Here is an 18,597-nt window from a genome sequence, read left to right on the forward strand (position 1 = left end):
TACAATCGAGTGCTTGGAACAGTTAAAACATTTGAGGTTAAGGTTTCGTCCTATATTGAAAAATCGACAACGAAAATAAAAATAATTTTCGTTTACTGAATTCTATTGGACGTAATGCAAGTAAATTAGAAACATCCTTGACAAGCAAGAGAAAATATATTACCCACTCATCGAAGTAAAATATTTCCAACTGCTGCCAATATTGAGGGGTTAAAATTTGTTTTAAATAATGCGATGAGTAGGCTACGACGATCTGTATTTGCAGGATACAGCAGGCGAGCGATCCTCTCGAGTGGAACAGGATGTTTTCCACAACAGAGTATATTGGCACGCATGCTCGTGATGCGAATGCAATGACTTACATCACGATACCACTTCTTCCTAAATCGCATAGTTATTTTTAGCTCTTGCGACAGGAAGACTTTGTTGTGGACTGTGATCTCTCTTCCTTTCTGTATAGCTACAAACATATCGCCGAATCTTGACGCATGGGATATTGCTGTTGTGAACTAAGTATTTATGGGAAAAACTCCCATAATTTATTGCAAAGCGACTTGTTACTTTTTTTTAAATACAATAATATTTTCAGGTATATAATTGAGAGTATGGATTTAACTCTATGGTGATTGGCTGCATGCCTATTAATGCAAAGATGTTATATTTTAACATTGCAACTCTGTGTATACCCTTGAGAATCTCTCGAGGCACACAGTTGTATCAGGACACACAGTTTAAAAGTTTCGACATCTTGACTCACTCTTAGGTTTTTATTAATTTTGTAGCGCTTAGATAAAAACTACCAGTGCACCAACTAAAACTTGCAAGTTATATTTAAACAATTTACCATAATTTTTTGTTTTTTATAACCTGTTATATAAGCGAAGAAAAATTTAAGCATGACACTCGAAACGTTTTTGAAACAAATGACATAATATTATCAAGGAATTTATCTCAGTATTTAACCGATTTTGCATTTACTGAAACAGGCAATTGTATTAAGATCAACATAACTTTTGATAAATATCCCACAATATAAGAGAACATTACATATTGTGCGTAAAATTTAAGGTCAAAAGTTATTGTCATATACATGTATGAATATCTTCAGTAGAAAGAGAGTGGCCCAAATAATAGATAAAAGATTCATTCTTTTATTAGCAAACGTTTCGGCAATTTCTTTTGCCATCATCAGTGCAGTAAGTGAGGCTAAGATAAAAACGAGTCACTATATATACGCTCGGACGTTTTAGAACGTTATATAAACAGAAAAGGAAGTCGCAAAGTAACGGAGATAAGAACTGCAACGAAAAATTACATCAGTAAGGCGAAAGTAGGGCAAAGATAAGACAATGAGGTCAATGGGAAGCAACAGATACACGTAAGAGGGAATTAGTAATAAATTAAAAATGAAATATGAACACGACGATGGAATTGCGCGAATATACCATTTAAGTATTAAACAAATACAGGGGGACTGAGACCGTGTCAACATTGAGAGCGGGCTTGTGCTGCTGTATAAGCAGCGACTCCAACAGAAGGAGGCGGTAGCGGTCTCGTGCCGAGCCCAAAATCTCTGGGGAAGTGAAGTCCACTCGGTGGTTAGGATTGCTCTGCAAATGTTTGCAAACTTCGGAGGACGCCGAACGCTGGTGTTCATGCATACGGGTTCGAAGGTTACGTCGTGTCTGGCCGATATAAGAATGGCCGCATGAACAATTCAGGCGATATACGACACTGCATTGATTTAACGGCTTTTGTCGGTCTTTTATGCTGCAGAACTGTCCTGACAACTTTTGCGGTAGGTCGATTACCCGGAGACGTACTTTTCCCTCCGTGGTCCGGAGAACGAACCGCGACAATTCCTTCTTGATGCGGTGGTTGATATTGCCTAGATAAACAAGTTTTATGGCAATATGTCGCAAAGCATTCTCCATAGGTTCTTTCACCGTCGTGTCACAGTGTAAACGATGGAGGAAGGACTTGATGTTGGCATCAATTAAATTGATGGGGTAGCCATTCTTCAGTAGGATATTAGTGATATTCCGGAACTCGTTGTGCATCTTGGCATACGAGCTGGCAATCTTGTACGCTCGTGATATAAGTGTACGCACAAGTTGCACTTTTTGGTGGCGTGGTACGAAGCTGGACCACTTGGTGTAAAGTCCGCTAAACGTCGGTTTCCTGTAGGTTGTTGTACTCAGTCTGTCACCAGAATGTTCCACTAGGACGTCAAGGAAGGTAATGTGTTGATTCTCCTCTATCTCCTTAGTAAATTGGATATTGTGGTGAATGTTGTTAATGGCTCGATGGAAAGTCTCCATAGAATTACGACTCGGAAACACCATAAAGAGATCGTCTACATAGCGACAGAGGGTCAATGGACGGTGTTTCTCTGGAATGGCCTTTAAAGCCTTATCTAAGACGTAGTTCATAATGACGTCGGCCATCAAGGGTGCTAGTGGCGAGCCCATCGCAACTCCGTCTACCTGCTTGTATATTCGGTCATCGAACTGAAATGTTGTGGTCTCAGCGGTCCAATGAAGCAATTTCTTTAGCCCACGGCGATCTAGCCCATGAAAAGAGTCATTCCCATCTCGAAAGATCTGCGATAGGATTAGATCAATCGTAAAACTGACTGGCACGTTCGTAAACAGGCTGCGAGCGTCGAATGTTGCCATGAATGTATTGGCATAGGAGTCATGTTTGATCCTGGTGAGGAATTCGAATGTGTCCTTGACAGAGTTATCATGACTGCGCAGCGAAGATAACGAGTTGGAGAGCCATTTAGCACAGTCGTAATTGAAACTTCCTGACGAGTCAAGGATTGGACGGAGAGGAACGCCTGCTTTGTGTATTTTTGGAAGGCCGAATAGCGTTGGTGTTCTGGCGGAGGTTGGGTGCATTAGCGTATAATCCTCGGGTGAAAGAGCCTTCTTGTTTTTTAAATATCGGAGGCAACCTTGTAATCTCTCTAAGTTCTTGATGTTGTCATCGCAGGAGGTGAGTTGAAACTTGGTCTCGTCGTTAAGTAAGGTATCCATCTTATTGAGGTAAGAGGAACGATTCAAAATAACCACTCCGTTGCCTTTGTCAGGTTTGGTAATAATAATGTTCTTATTGGTTCCAAGCTTGCGGGCGGAGGCGACCTCATCTGGCGTCATTGCGGAATTGTGGTTCCTGCGTTGATTGAAGAAGGTCGTCAGAAAGCAACTGTAAAGGTTCATTAACTTTTGTTTGAACTGGATACAATGAAGGTGTGAAAGGGTTAGGCGTAATTCGTGGTATATATATTCAAACTCAACCTGAATGTTGGTAATGTTAATCCTGGAAGGAAAGTACGAGAAGTCTAGTCCCTTGTTCAGCAGTGTTAGGTCGGATGGTGTTAAGTTGGTATCCGATAAGTTGTGCACAACAAAGAGGTCATCATTCCAGGTATGTACGCCAAGACGTTGTAGCTTGTTGTTGATTGTATCATAAGCAGTCTGCCGAGCTTCCAACTTGACTTTGTGTAAAAATTTCCGAATATAATATCCTGTTACCATACCCACTTCGTTGAACAGCAGTTGTTGATTCTTTTGAAGGGTGTTGGTAGACGAATGTAGTTCTTTCTTGCGACAAGACAGCTCACTGTTTAAGAGTTTCTTGCGAAACTCCGAAACGGCTTTGGTGTATTGGAGGCTGCCTTTATAAAGTTTGAAACGTAGGAAGCTGGGTGTAACATTGTACAGAAGGCACTTCTGAAGAAAGTGGACTGAAGCTTCCTGACGTATCGTTCTGCGTTGCAGGATCTCGATCTTTCTGAGCCTCTTTTTAGTAACGGAGCCGTAATGGTTGCCAACATACTTAGGAACACTAAACACGGATCTGTTGATTATCTTCAGTAGAAAGAGAGTGGCCCAAATAATAGATAAAAGATTCATTCTTTTATTAGCAAACGTTTCGGCAATCAATATCAACCACCGCATCAAGAAGGAATTGTCGCGGTTCGTTCTCCGGACCACGGAGGGAAAAGTACGTCTCCGGGTAATCGACCTACCGCAAAAGTTGTCAGGACAGTTCTGCAGCATAAAAGACCGACAAAAGCCGTTAAATCAATGCAGTGTCGTATATCGCCTGAATTGTTCATGCGGCCATTCTTATATCGGCCAGACACGACGTAACCTTCGAACCCGTATGCATGAACACCAGCGTTCGGCGTCCTCCGAAGTTTGCAAACATTTGCAGAGCAATCCTAACCTCCGAGTGGACTTCACTTCCCCAGAGATTTTGGGCTCGGCACGAGACCGCTACCGCCTCCTTCTGTTGGAGTCGCTGCTTATACAGCAGCACAAGCCCGCTCTCAATGTTGACACGGTCTCAGTCCCCCTGTATTTGTTTAATACTTAAATGGTATATTCGCGCAATTCCATCGTCGTGTTCATATTTCATTTTTAATTTATTACTAATTCCCTCTTACGTGTATCTGTTGCTTCCCATTGACCTCATTGTCTTATCTTTGCCCTACTTTCGCCTTACTGATGTAATTTTTCGTTGCAGTTCTTATCTCCGTTACTTTGCGACTTCCTTTTCTGTTTATATAACGTTCTAAAACGTCCGAGCGTATATATAGTGACTCGTTTTTATCTTAGCCTCACTTACTGCACTGATGATGGCAAAAGAAATTGCCGAAACGTTTGCTAATAAAAGAATGAATCTTTTATCTATTATTTGGGCCACTCTCTTTCTACTGAAGATAATCAACAGATCCGTGTTTAGTGTTCCCATGTATGAATATTTTTGAAAGAAATGCGTAGAAAATACATTGATTATAACATTGCCCTTTCGTTGCCTTTTTTCGTAATATATAGCTTGTTCCTGCTTCTGGTAAGTGATTCGCATTTGCATACCGAACAAACAATTCTGCAAACTAAATGCCTGCTTTTTTTAAATAGACACCACGATGTTATAACGTTAATATTTTAAATGTATACGACAGATCGGTCATATTAATCTAATCTTTTAAATTAATAATAATTTAGCTACTTTTATACCCTTTTATTATCTTAATATTTATTTAGTCTATATGTTCTCCAATAAGTTCAAACCCAATGTGGTTTACACATAATAATCAGTATGGCTTGTCAAAAAGCAATAACCTATAAATATACTCTGTTCTTATGGGTTCTACAATCATTGCAAAAAGTTTGTTTAATTGTTTTGCTCGAAGTTATTTTTATGTTTCCTTACTTGAATTATTAGCTTTAAAACAAGATTGTTAGTTCTGTTTTAAAAAAGATTGCGGAGCAGTAATCCCAATAAGATAGATATTTATTTAAACCAGTGCTCCGCAACCTTTTTTACTTGCAGCACACTAAAAATTCGGCGGCACACCTACGAAGTATACACCCGTTTCGATTTGTTTTAGACGCTCGTAGCTCTCTAGTTAGAATAATTCAGGGCTTCCTAGCGTATGTTTCAGAACATGTGGCAAGAATTGTATGCTACAAGCAAACTGTGTAACAACAACTCGATTCAGTATTTAACTACCACAGATTTCACTATTTTCAAATTGTCTCAGTGATATTTCATTAAAAATGCCGAATTACTTTTTGTAGGGTTTGCGCAAGGCTTGGGAAAATTACCAAAGGGGGCCGCTGCTAATAAAGGTGTGGATATGGATGTATTTTAAACGTATCAATTCTATTTTCGTTTTACTAGCAGGCAAAAAAATATCCTCTTTTTGGGTGCTAAAAATATGGTAGCCCTAGTATAAGTACAAAAATTCGGTGACTTTGTTTGGTGCTTTTGTAGCTTTATATTTCTGTACTCGAGAAATTGTGGACTTTCAATGGTAAAACTCAGCTTGACTTGATCCTAACAAAAATCGAAACAATCTAAGTCATTTTGTGCAGTTATATATAGACGAGATAGTTTTATCATATCATGAGACAAGGGTGAATGAAATCTGGAGATAGATGCTAGGGGTGAACAAAAATAAAAAAAAGTTTAAGCACTGCTGTATAGCATTATAAGTCAATTGCAATATGCTGCGGGTTTGCCCGGCTAAACACTTCCTATATATGTTAGGGGTGACGATGTGTTTAATACTCATAACAGGAAAATACAAGATATACTCCACAACAAAGTGTTTCCTTTTTGCCGATTAAAAAGCTCTGACGAGATTGGCGAAGACTCTGTCATGGTATTCGTTATTCCATTCACATCCTAATCAAACTTAAAAAAATTATTCTAAAGCGTTTTTAATGACGAAACCAGTAATCTAAATAGCTTATCATTAACAGATTAAACAACAACAAACATACGGTTACCAAAATCGTGGTTATTTAGGTCTTCAAAATATAATAGGCCGCAGTGTTATTGTTGTACGAAATATTTACAATAAATGTTTGCCTTCTTTGATAAATAATAAAGATTTTTTTTATCATAAAGATAAGGAATTTTAAATAATACTGTCGAATCACCAAACAATTACACTTATGCATCGCGTAGTGCAGCTTCAACGATAGCCTGATTTTTGGTACAGCCTAAAACACAATAATATGCCCGAAAGTGTAAAATCTAAATCGTTCGAATAAGATCTAAATTTGTTAAAATAAGTCCGGGGCCCGCGAGACAATTTTCTGGGACCGCGAAGCACCCAACAGAAAACCAATACGACGCTCCCGAAGAAGAAAATTTTTTGTGCAATAAAATTTTCAGGCAACTTACTTTACCAAGCATAGCAAACACAAAAATAATAACTATGCCGCTATTCGTTGAGCGAAAGAAAGAAAGTCAAACTCAGGCTCGACCTATACGCGCAAAGTGACATCACGCTAACGTAATTCCAACGTGTTTGCGCTCGTCATCACAACCTATGATTACTTGGTAATTTACGTGATTACATGCTTTGGGTTGAATTGTGCATTGTGACTTCAAAGTATTGCTTTGTGATAAAGAGAATTACGTTTTTACAGCTTGCTTCGCTGCCACCTTTGACCGTCCGTCACGGTTTTAAAAACTTATCGTGATTGCTTCACTCAAATAAAGTAATTTCGTTAGCGTTACAATACTAAATACGGTATTAACCAGCCTATCTAAGACTGGAAGTGCACCCGCACCATTTGATACCATTAAAAACAACGTTTTATTTTGTGTATATATATATTTAGGGTACAGTGAGCAATCTATAAATTGCTAGGGGACCGTTGCGAATTTCTTTTAAAAAAGTTTGAGAACCACTGCCTTAGTTTGACAGGCGCCGTTAGGACGCCGCCGTTTTGGCACAGGATTTTTGTCCCTTTATGAGTTAATGAGGATTAATGGTGGGGTTTACAAATTGGGTTAGGGTTAAAATTATTAACAGGGTTTGCGATGTACCTAGGTTTGGTTTTAGGGTTAGGTAGAATATTGTATCGGTTAATCTGATCATTTAGGTCATATTCCGACTGTTTAGAACTTATGACGATTTAGAATTCTATGGAGACTTTCCATCGAGCCATTAACAACATTCACCACAATATCCAATTTACTAAGGAGATAGAGGAGAATCAACACATTACCTTCCTTGACGTCCTAGTGGAACATTCTGGTGACAGACTGAGTACAACAACCTACAGGAAACCGACGTTTAGCGGACTTTACACCAAGTGGTCCAGCTTCGTACCACGCCACCAAAAAGTGCAACTTGTGCGTACACTTATATCACGAGCGTACAAGATTGCCAGCTCGTATGCCAAGATGCACAACGAGTTCCGGAATATCACTAATATCCTACTGAAGAATGGCTACCCCATCAATTTAATTGATGCCAACATCAAGTCCTTCCTCCATCGTTTACACTGTGACACGACGGTGAAAGAACCTATGGAGAATGCTTTGCGACATATTGCCATAAAACTTGTTTATCTAGGCAATATCAACCACCGCATCAAGAAGGAATTGTCGCGGTTCGTTCTCCGGACCACGGAGGGAAAAGTACGTCTCCGGGTAATCGACCTACCGCAAAAGTTGTCAGGACAGTTCTGCAGCATAAAAGACCGACAAAAGCCGTTAAATCAATGCAGTGTCGTATATCGCCTGAATTGTTCATGCGGCCATTCTTATATCGGCCAGACACGACGTAACCTTCGAACCCGTATGCATGAACACCAGCGTTCGGCGTCCTCCGAAGTTTGCAAACATTTGCAGAGCAATCCTAACCTCCGAGTGGACTTCACTTCCCCAGAGATTTTGGGCTCGGCACGAGACCGCTACCGCCTCCTTCTGTTGGAGTCGCTGCTTATACAGCAGCACAAGCCCGCTCTCAATGTTGACACGGTCTCAGTCCCCCTGTATTTGTTTAATACTTAAATGGTATATTCGCGCAATTCCATCGTCGTGTTCATATTTCATTTTTAATTTATTACTAATTCCCTCTTACGTGTATCTGTTGCTTCCCATTGACCTCATTGTCTTATCTTTGCCCTACTTTCGCCTTACTGATGTAATTTTTCGTTGCAGTTCTTATCTCCGTTACTTTGCGACTTCCTTTTCTGTTTATATAACGTTCTAAAACGTCCGAGCGTATATATAGTGACTCGTTTTTATCTTAGCCTCACTTACTGCACTGATGATGGCAAAAGAAATTGCCGAAACGTTTGCTAATAAAAGAATGAATCTTTTATCTATTATTTGGGCCACTCTCTTTCTACTGAAGATAATCAACAGATCCGTGTTTAGTGTTCCCATGTATGAATATTTTTGAAAGAAATGCGTAGAAAATACATTGATTATAACATTGCCCTTTCGTTGCCTTTTTTCGTAATATATAGCTTGTTCCTGCTTCTGGTAAGTGATTCGCATTTGCATACCGAACAAACAATTCTGCAAACTAAATGCCTGCTTTTTTTAAATAGACACCACGATGTTATAACGTTAATATTTTAAATGTATACGACAGATCGGACATATTAATCTAATCTTTTAAATTAATAATAATTTAGCTACTTTTATACCCTTTTATTATCTTAATATTTATTTAGTCTATATGTTCTCCAATAAGTTCAAACCCAATGTGGTTTACACATAATAATCAGTATGGCTTGTCAAAAAGCAATAACCTATAAATATACTCTGTTCTTATGGGTTCTACAATCATTGCAAAAAGTTTGTTTAATTGTTTTGCTCGAAGTTATTTTTATGTTTCCTTACTTGAATTATTAGCTTTAAAACAAGATTGTTAGTTCTGTTTTAAAAAAGATTGCGGAGCAGTAATCCCAATAAGATAGATATTTATTTAAACCAGTGCTCCGCAACCTTTTTTACTTGCAGCACACTAAAAATTCGGCGGCACACCTACGAAGTATACACCCGTTTCGATTTGTTTTAGACGCTCGTAGCTCTCTAGTTAGAATAATTCAGGGCTTCCTAGCGTATGTTTCAGAACATGTGGCAAGAATTGTATGCTACAAGCAAACTGTGTAACAACAACTCGATTCAGTATTTAACTACCACAGATTTCACTATTTTCAAATTGTCTCAGTGATATTTCATTAAAAATGCCGAATTACTTTTTGTAGGGTTTGCGCAAGGCTTGGGAAAATTACCAAAGGGGGCCGCTGCTAATAAAGGTGTGGATATGGATGTATTTTAAACGTATCAATTCTATTTTCGTTTTACTAGCAGGCAAAAAAATATCCTCTTTTTGGGTGCTAAAAATATGGTAGCCCTAGTATAAGTACAAAAATTCGGTGACTTTGTTTGGTGCTTTTGTAGCTTTATATTTCTGTACTCGAGAAATTGTGGACTTTCAATGGTAAAACTCAGCTTGACTTGATCCTAACAAAAATCGAAACAATCTAAGTCATTTTGTGCAGTTATATATAGACGAGATAGTTTTATCATATCATGAGACAAGGGTGAATGAAATCTGGAGATAGATGCTAGGGGTGAACAAAAATAAAAAAAAGTTTAAGCACTGCTGTATAGCATTATAAGTCAATTGCAATATGCTGCGGGTTTGCCCGGCTAAACACTTCCTATATATGTTAGGGGTGACGATGTGTTTAATACTCATAACAGGAAAATACAAGATATACTCCACAACAAAGTGTTTCCTTTTTGCCGATTAAAAAGCTCTGACGAGATTGGCGAAGACTCTGTCATGGTATTCGTTATTCCATTCACATCCTAATCAAACTTAAAAAAATTATTCTAAAGCGTTTTTAATGACGAAACCAGTAATCTAAATAGCTTATCATTAACAGATTAAACAACAACAAACATACGGTTACCAAAATCGTGGTTATTTAGGTCTTCAAAATATAATAGGCCGCAGTGTTATTGTTGTACGAAATATTTACAATAAATGTTTGCCTTCTTTGATAAATAATAAAGATTTTTTTTATCATAAAGATAAGGAATTTTAAATAATACTGTCGAATCACGAAACAATTACACTTATGCATCGCGTAGTGCAGCTTCAACGATAGCCTGATTTTTGGTACAGCCTAAAACACAATAATATGCCCGAAAGTGTAAAATCTAAATCGTTCGAATAAGATCTAAATTTGTTAAAATAAGTCCGGGGCCCGCGAGACAATTTTCTGGGACCGCGAAGCACCCAACAGAAAACCAATACGACGCTCCCGAAGAAGAAAATTTTTTGTGCAATAAAATTTTCAGGCAACTTACTTTACCAAGCATAGCAAACACAAAAATAATAACTATGCCGCTATTCGTTGAGCGAAAGAAAGAAAGTCAAACTCAGGCTCGACCTATACGCGCAAAGTGACATCACGCTAACGTAATTCCGACGTGTTTGCGCTCGTCATCACAACCTATGATTACTTGGTAATTTACGTGATTACATGCTTTGGGTTGAATTGTGCATTGTGACTTCAAAGTATTGCTTTGTGATAAAGAGAATTACGTTTTTACAGCTTGCTTCGCTGCCACCTTTGACCGTCCGTCACGGTTTTAAAAACTTATCGTGATTGCTTCACTCAAATAAAGTAATTTCGTTAGCGTTACAATACTAAATACGGTATTAACCAGCCTATCTAAGACTGGAAGTGCACCCGCACCATTTGATACCATTAAAAACAACGTTTTATTTTGTGTATATATATATTTAGGGTACAGTGAGCAATCTATAAATTGCTAGGGGACCGTTGCGAATTTCTTTTAAAAAAGTTTGAGAACCACTGCCTTAGTTTGACAGGCGCCGTTAGGACGCCGCCGTTTTGGCACAGGATTTTTGTCCCTTTATGAGTTAATGAGGATTAATGGTGGGGTTTACAAATTGGGTTAGGGTTAAAATTATTAACATGGTTTGCGATGTACCTAGGTTTGGTTTTAGGGTTAGGTAGAATATTGTATCGGTTAATCTGATCATTTAGGTCATATTCCGACTGTTTAGAACTTATGACGATTTAGGCGTTATTATGACTATTGTAGGTATTAGTCCTATTTTGGTCTTATTACAAATTGTGTTTTATTCCGACTTAAATGTTGGTCTCATTTTGTTCTTATGGACTCCTAAATGCTCTCCCTAGATTATAGAGTCCTTACATTTGATTTTTTAGCATGAAACGCAAAGTTATGTGGTTTACTGACGGTAATTTCAACGCAATTGCACATTCGGCTCCAACATGGCATTCCGCTGCATGAAATATTGTTATTGGTTTGTCCACCTGTTTTAATTCCTAAATTATGTCGCCTATTGCTACAAAGTATTTTCACAAGTTGCAGTTTTGTTTTAATTTATACAATCAAGTGAAATTGAACTTACAATCGAGTGCATGGAACAATAAAAACAATTTTCGTTTAATGACTTCTATTGGACGTAATGCAAGTAAAGTAAAAATATCCTTGATAAGCAAGAGAATACATATTACCGACTCATCGAAGTAAAATATTTCCCACTGCTACCAATATAGAGGGATTAAAATTTGTTTTAAATAATACGGTGAGTAGGCTACAACTATCTGTATTTGCAGGATACAGCAGGCGAGCGATCCTCTCGAGTGGAACAGGATGTTTTCCACAGAGTGTATTGGCACACATGCTCGTGATGCGAATGCAATTACTAACATCACGATAGCACTTCTTCCTAAATCGCATAGTTATTTTTAGCTCTTGCGTCAGGAAGACTTTGTTGTGGAGTATGATCTCTCTTCCTTTCTGTATAGCTACAAACATATTGCCGCATCTTGACGCATGGGATATTGCTGTTATGAACTAAGCATCTTTGTGAAGACCCCGAAACATATTGCCAAACAACTTAATATTGTAGAACATTGGATCTTTTTTTTTCAGGCTGCCGAACACTAAAAAACGAAAATTATGTTCTCCGTACAATGTACTAAAACTATAACTTAACATTCACTTTTACACGGCAAGGAATTAGATAAATAATATATCGAGTTGTTACAAAATTTGCTTGTAGCATACCATTTTTGTCACATGTTTTGAAACATACGCTAGAAAGCCCTGAATTATTCTAACTAGAGAACTACGAGCGTTTAAAACAAATCGAAACGGGTGTGTACTTCGTAGGTGTGCCGCCGAATTTTTATCTCTTTTAGTGTACCGTACTGCAAGTGAAAAAGGTTGCGGAGCACTGGTATAAATAAACATCTATTTCATTAGGTTTACTGCTCCGCAACCTTTTTAAAACACAACTAACAATCTTGTTTTAAAGCTAATAATTCAAGTAAGGAGGATCAACCTATTCTCCATAACATCGCTGGAAGAACAGCAATTAGTAGCTTTTTATTAGGTAAGTTGTTTTAATCAGTGACCATTTTTGCCAATGTATTGTCGTGTTCGCATAATTTTTGTTTTGCTAGCATTGAGTCTTTTGTGCTATATGAAATAATTGCTATTTAAATATCTACGGTTTATTACGATTAAGACGTGTTAAGGTTAACAAACGCTACAACACAAAGATTATTTTGTCTAAGCTTACGTTTCCAGCGTCGCGTTGTGCCTCTTGGGGTTGAATTTTTTTTCCATGGCATGAAAACAAACCAGCCTGCACCTAAACAAATGAAATATAATTTTATTGCCTTGTGACTGCACAAGACGAACGGGTGTGTTGTGCCAACGTTCGGCTGTGCACAGCAAATTATTTGGCGCGTTGTTAATAAAAAACAACCGGGGTTTTGGGCAGTTTTTCATCTAGTAGATTTTTGAAAATGCGATTTAGGGGACAAGAGTGGTTAACAATTCGAGCTACCAATAAGCATAATTGTTTTTTGAACTGAAAGTAAGAACATTGAGTTTATCCGTTAAAAATATTTTGCGTTTTGTTTTCAAAGTGTTTTTATTACTGCTGTAAATATTTATGTTGATTGCCGTTACTTACAGTAAATGTAAAATTAGTCCTAAGTAAAACAGTTCAAGTTGCGAAATAACTTTACGCGTTTAACCTAGAAATTATTTTTGATAATATAAAACATACGCTAAATCTCTAGCATGTGAATGATGGTTAAACAGGACGCTTTAGAAAAAAGTTTCTTGCAGCGATTTCCTCGGGATGTTAATGCGATGACTATACCATAAATGCGATGACTACCATCTCGACCGTTTCTTCGCCAATCTCGGCGAATTTTGTTTTCTGCGATTGGAAGACATGTTGGGTTCGATAACTCTCTTCTCATTCTATAGCAATAAACATTTAGTCGCAATAAGACGTTGGTAACACGGAGAAACCGTGCAAGCGATGTTTTCTTGGCAAGTAACTTTAAACAATACAAGTTGTAAAATTCTCCGTATAAGTTTAACTAAGAAATGTTGTCTATTATCTTTCCCCTTTTGAGTTTGACGTCTAGTGAACTGCCAACGAAAACTTATTCAGCCTGACGATCATGCTATAAATACATCAAGACATTTTACATTGATTATAAAGAGGGTTCTTCCGACAATTATTTATTCTGTACCGACGTTTCGATAACCTATCCAGGTAATCTTCATCAGGGCATATAAACTTGTAACCTTGCAGAGGTATATATATAGTGAAGAAAAACGACGAAAAAACAATGTGTCAAAACGAGGCGAAAAATTGTAACTAGAGAAGGGGATTACCACCGCCGTGTCTTCTTAGAATCCTGGGCGATTCACACTCATTCTAACACCATGAACGTTAAGCAAGATACATTTCTTGCACCTTCCTATCACTTTTTGTGCAGTAGCGGCCATTAGAAGGCTGCAGCCGGTTTCCACGTTTTCACGTTATTCGCGCCTTGTTTTCTTTTTCTTGTTTCGCCTCGTTTTGCCACATTGTTTTTTCGTCGTTTTTCATACCTCTGCAAGATTACAAGTTTATATGCCCTGATGAAGATTACCTGGATAGGTTATCGAAACGTCGGTACAGAATAAATAATTGTCGGAAGAACCCTCTTTATAATTAATACAATGCCTGGCAGCAACAGTATATTCATTTTACATTGACATGCTAAATAAAATAAACATATTTTACATCGATATCATTTATTTTTGCAAATGGTTTAAACTGAACGAACAGCAGTTTTTGTTCTTTCTAATGCAGAAACGAACTAATATTCCTTCTATTTTTACGGTAATATGCTACATTCTTAGCACAATTTTAAAGTTATGTATTAAAAAATATTATGATTTGGGTTATTATATTTCAATCAAAGGCTTTGTTTTAATACAAAAATGCTTTCCGCAAGCATCGTTTTCCAGCAAATAATATTTATGTATTTTTGCACAAACATGTTTCATTGACTTCGATTTTCAATTTTGAATCCTTATCACATAATTTATATTTATTTACATCCACAAAATTTCAAGGTATTATCTAAACACGAGTATTATGATAATTCACCAGCACTTTCCCGGACTTAAATATGTGGAAAAACAGTCTGGAGACACTATTCCAATCAAAACTCGGTTTGATTTATAAACAAAGGAAGTCTATATAGTGAACAGATTTGTCTTGAAGAGTGATATGAGCGTTTAAGTTTCTTGCTTTAAATGAGTGTCATTGTTACATCTCCGGAGCGCGTAAATGGCAAAATGGGCTGAACAGATGTGTATCTATATAAGCGTGACGTAACGAAATCGAAGTCATTAACATATCAATTATGACATATATAGGTGTGTGTAAATGTTGACTAACAGCCATAAAATGGCAGCCAAATTTGAATATACAATAAATTTCCCCATTAAATCACCACTCAATTTGCACATAAGCCAAAAATGGTGGTCAAAACTTAAATTAAGCAAACATATTGGGATTTAACCATCGAAAACTATAGACATTAAACTGAAGACAAGAAAATATTTATTACAGTTTTCAGTAAAATATGGCGAATGTTTATCGTAAATTTTGCTATTAGTTATACAGATGCGCTGACAGTAACATGTAAGACCATGAGAGAGTTTAAGTATACCGTAACAAACAATCAATATTTCAATTTTTTAGATCCTATATTTCAACCGATGCTACACGACAAAATATCAGTCGACTGAATGGGATAAATAAGAGGTGGTCCCTCGAAATAGAACTCTTAAAGAGGAGTTGGTAAAGTGTTCGCTTGGGATTCGAATATGTTGACTAACATTTCAAACGTGCCTGTGTCAATCTCGGGAAGATGAGTTTTCGCTGTAACGGGAACTTTATGGCTATTAGGTATGAACTCCCTTCCCGTGCTATAGCGATAAACATATTGTGGCAATTTGACTCACGGGAAGATAGCTATTAGCACAACACGATTATCCGCTCTATAGCGATGAACATATTGTCGCACTTTAGCTAATTAGATATGGTTGTTGCAAAAACAGGAGGTTTGCGAAACTGTTAAGGCGAAACCGTGTGGTTTAGCTGGCGCCAAATTGCAAAGTGATTTAAGGTTGTACAAATATAGCCTCTGGGTATATGTAATTATTTCATTACATTTTTTATTTAACCTTTCTCTAAAATAAACATTGTTATCAAGCCGCGAGTTTCTTTGTGCATTTCAAACGAATATTATTTCCCGTCTTTTGGTACCATAACAAGGTATTGAACAACTTATTTATCTTCTGGTATAATGTTTGCTTTACCCTGTGATAGTTATTTCTGGGTAACCCTGACGTTTCATATTACTTTTTTATATCATGGAATGTTTTTTTCAATGCTGGCATTTGTATTAAAACAAAACACGACATTATAATTGTTTTTATCACAATTACCCATGCACAAAAACACACTCAACAATTAACAATTAAGATGTAGTTACCAAGAGCCAACCAAATGGATAAATGCCTATCTATCCCGCCAAACCAAAAATTAGCACGAGGTCGTTAATACATTTTTATATCTATATTTAACTCTGGTTAAGTTTTACTTTTTAGGGATTTTCAAAATAGAAGTGCTAGATTTTTAAAAAATTAAGTTTCGCCGAAATTTTTTACTGAGAATGCTATCTATTTCTACACGAAATTATTTGTGTCTTTAAAAGATGAAATTATAATATCAAGAGTTTTTCGATCTTATTCAAATTAAATTAAACTAGATAACCGATTATATTTATCGTGTTTCGAAGTACATTTTTTATTACAACATTCTTTGGGGTCATGGTTGGTACCCAGTGTTTTTCGAGATCGTACGAATTTACGCTTTCTAAATGGATTTTTAATAGCCCAAATAGTGCAGTGTCACTTGCCATATGCTGCTTGTTTTGCCAAGCTAAACACCAATCTAAAATCTTGCTAAAGTCCTGTAGTGCCAGCAGCTTACGTCCTATGAGTTAGGGGTGACGATATGTTTAATTCCCATAACAGGAAAATACAAGCTATGTTTCACAACAAAGTGTTTCCTTACTCTTATGCGTCCCATATCATGCTGCAGCGTGAACGACAGTCTATTCTTTGCAGCCACCATTAAAATAATGATCTATTTCGAGGCGGGAATTTTATTATAAATTAGAAGACAAAGATCTTATCGCCCTACTCAGTTTTAAAATGAGACCTACAAGGCAACAAATATAAATTGTCGTGGGAAATTAAAAACAATAACGAAAACAAAATAATAATTAACTTATTTGTTCTGGAAAATTAGGATTGAACAAATCCCATGTTCAATGAATCTATTAATTGTGATTTTTGTCAAGCATACTGTTCACATAAATCATTTTTGCGAAATATGCTTTTGAATTCATAACTTGTGCACAACGAAGTATGATAATGCGGCTGAAGTGATTTGTTTTCATTTCACTTACTTTTGCTGGGCGAACTGACTTACACTTTCTCGATCGACCCAGCGGGAAAATAAAGACCTATAATCCCTTTTACTAACTCATACAAAACTCTTTTTTCTCCCAGCAAGCCCTATCGGATGTTGCTATGAACAGCTGGCTACTGAGATACACAAGGAAAAACAAATATTTTCCTGTTTAACGCTATATAAGTAGCCCGTCAGCATCAGATAATCAGCGCATTCATTTCAAGCCAACGTTTGAGTGAACAGCGCTCAAAGTGCTATAATTATTCAAATTGCTTAGCACAAGCAATCTTGCTAAATTTGAATTGTTTTAGATTATTCAGGAACCATGAATAAGCTAACTGTTTTCGCTCTTCTTTTTGCTGTTCTTTTGTTGGCTGATGTCGACGCCTGGAGTCGTCGTCGTCGTCGCCGCCGTCGCCGCCGTTATAACGTGGGCAGAGTCGCCCGTACTGCTTGCAGATTTAGCAAATTGTGCAGAACCGGGTACCGATTCGGACGCAGAATTATCCGTGTGTTCGGGTGAGTAAAACAATTATATTTTGTAAGAGTTTGTTTAGAATTGTTAATGTGAAACCCAAGTAAGTTGGTGTGGCTCAAAGTTAGAATAAAAACAAACAAAAATGTTTTGTAAATCGAATTGCGGTTTATCGAAATTGAATAGTCCTGACATATAACCTAACTAAGCAAGGACGTTTTGTCAATTTGTTTACAGAATGAGAAATTGTTTACATTTACTATGTTTTACAATTTGTATCTTTGAATTTGCAGTGATGAAGGAATGCAGCAAGAACAAGAAATTTCAGGTTTGTCCAAACACTGTTTATATTGTAGTTTTTTGTTACCTTGTAATTTTGAATGAAATATTAGGATCAATTTTCTTTGTACAATAAGGACACGAATCAAATCAGCTACTAAGTTAGTTTCAACAATAGTTTACTAAATCTTTTTAATGAACCGTTTTTATTTCTAAATTTATTAAAAGTTTAAAGATTGAGTAAAGGTTTGGTAATATTTTACCCCATTTTAACGCTTTGTTTCAACATAAAGTAAATAAGATAACCTGTTTATTTTACACAGACACAGCTGACTTCGTAGAGGAAGAACCTGTTGACTTCGTAGAGGAAGACATTGTGGATGAACCCGAAATGGAAAAAGTTGTCCAGGAATAAATACAACGTAAACACCTATAGTTGGTTACCTTATTTTTTATTATATAACAAATTGTATTTACGTCTGGTGATTTTTCAGTTTTGTAAACAATCAGTTAAACATATATCAAATAAATTCCTTAATAATGATGCTGAAGAACAGTACGACGTTAGTGGAGAAATGCCAGTAATGTCAACCATACACGTTTAATTGTTTTGTTTTTTTATTTTAGATGGAACCGAAAAATGACAAGA

At 36.9% G+C, this 18,597-nt stretch overlaps 2 protein-coding genes across 2 annotated transcripts; one reads left to right on the forward strand and one right to left on the reverse strand.

The window, feature by feature from the left end:
• Positions 1 to 1,448: 1,448 nt before the first annotated feature.
• Positions 1,449 to 4,485, reverse strand: LOC146137777 (uncharacterized). Its single transcript, XM_083394439.1, has 2 exons — positions 4,457 to 4,485; positions 1,449 to 3,852 (listed from the first exon to the last, which is right to left on the reverse strand). Exons 1-2 carry the CDS (start codon positions 4,483 to 4,485, stop codon positions 1,449 to 1,451), a joined length of 2,433 nt encoding a protein of 810 aa, XP_083250565.1.
• Positions 4,486 to 7,458: 2,973 nt separating this feature from the next.
• Positions 7,459 to 18,363, forward strand: LOC146137778 (uncharacterized). The gene is made up of 3 exons (XM_083394440.1): positions 7,459 to 8,312; positions 17,963 to 17,997; positions 18,272 to 18,363. The coding sequence occupies exons 1-3, from the start codon at positions 7,459 to 7,461 to the stop codon at positions 18,361 to 18,363; spliced, it is 981 nt and encodes a 326-aa protein (XP_083250566.1).
• Positions 18,364 to 18,597: the final 234 nt, after the last annotated feature.

Source organism: Ascidiella aspersa, chromosome 7 (genome assembly GCF_963924565.1).
Source record: "Ascidiella aspersa chromosome 7, kaAscAspe10.2, whole genome shotgun sequence".
NCBI lineage: Eukaryota > Metazoa > Chordata > Ascidiacea > Phlebobranchia > Ascidiidae > Ascidiella > Ascidiella aspersa.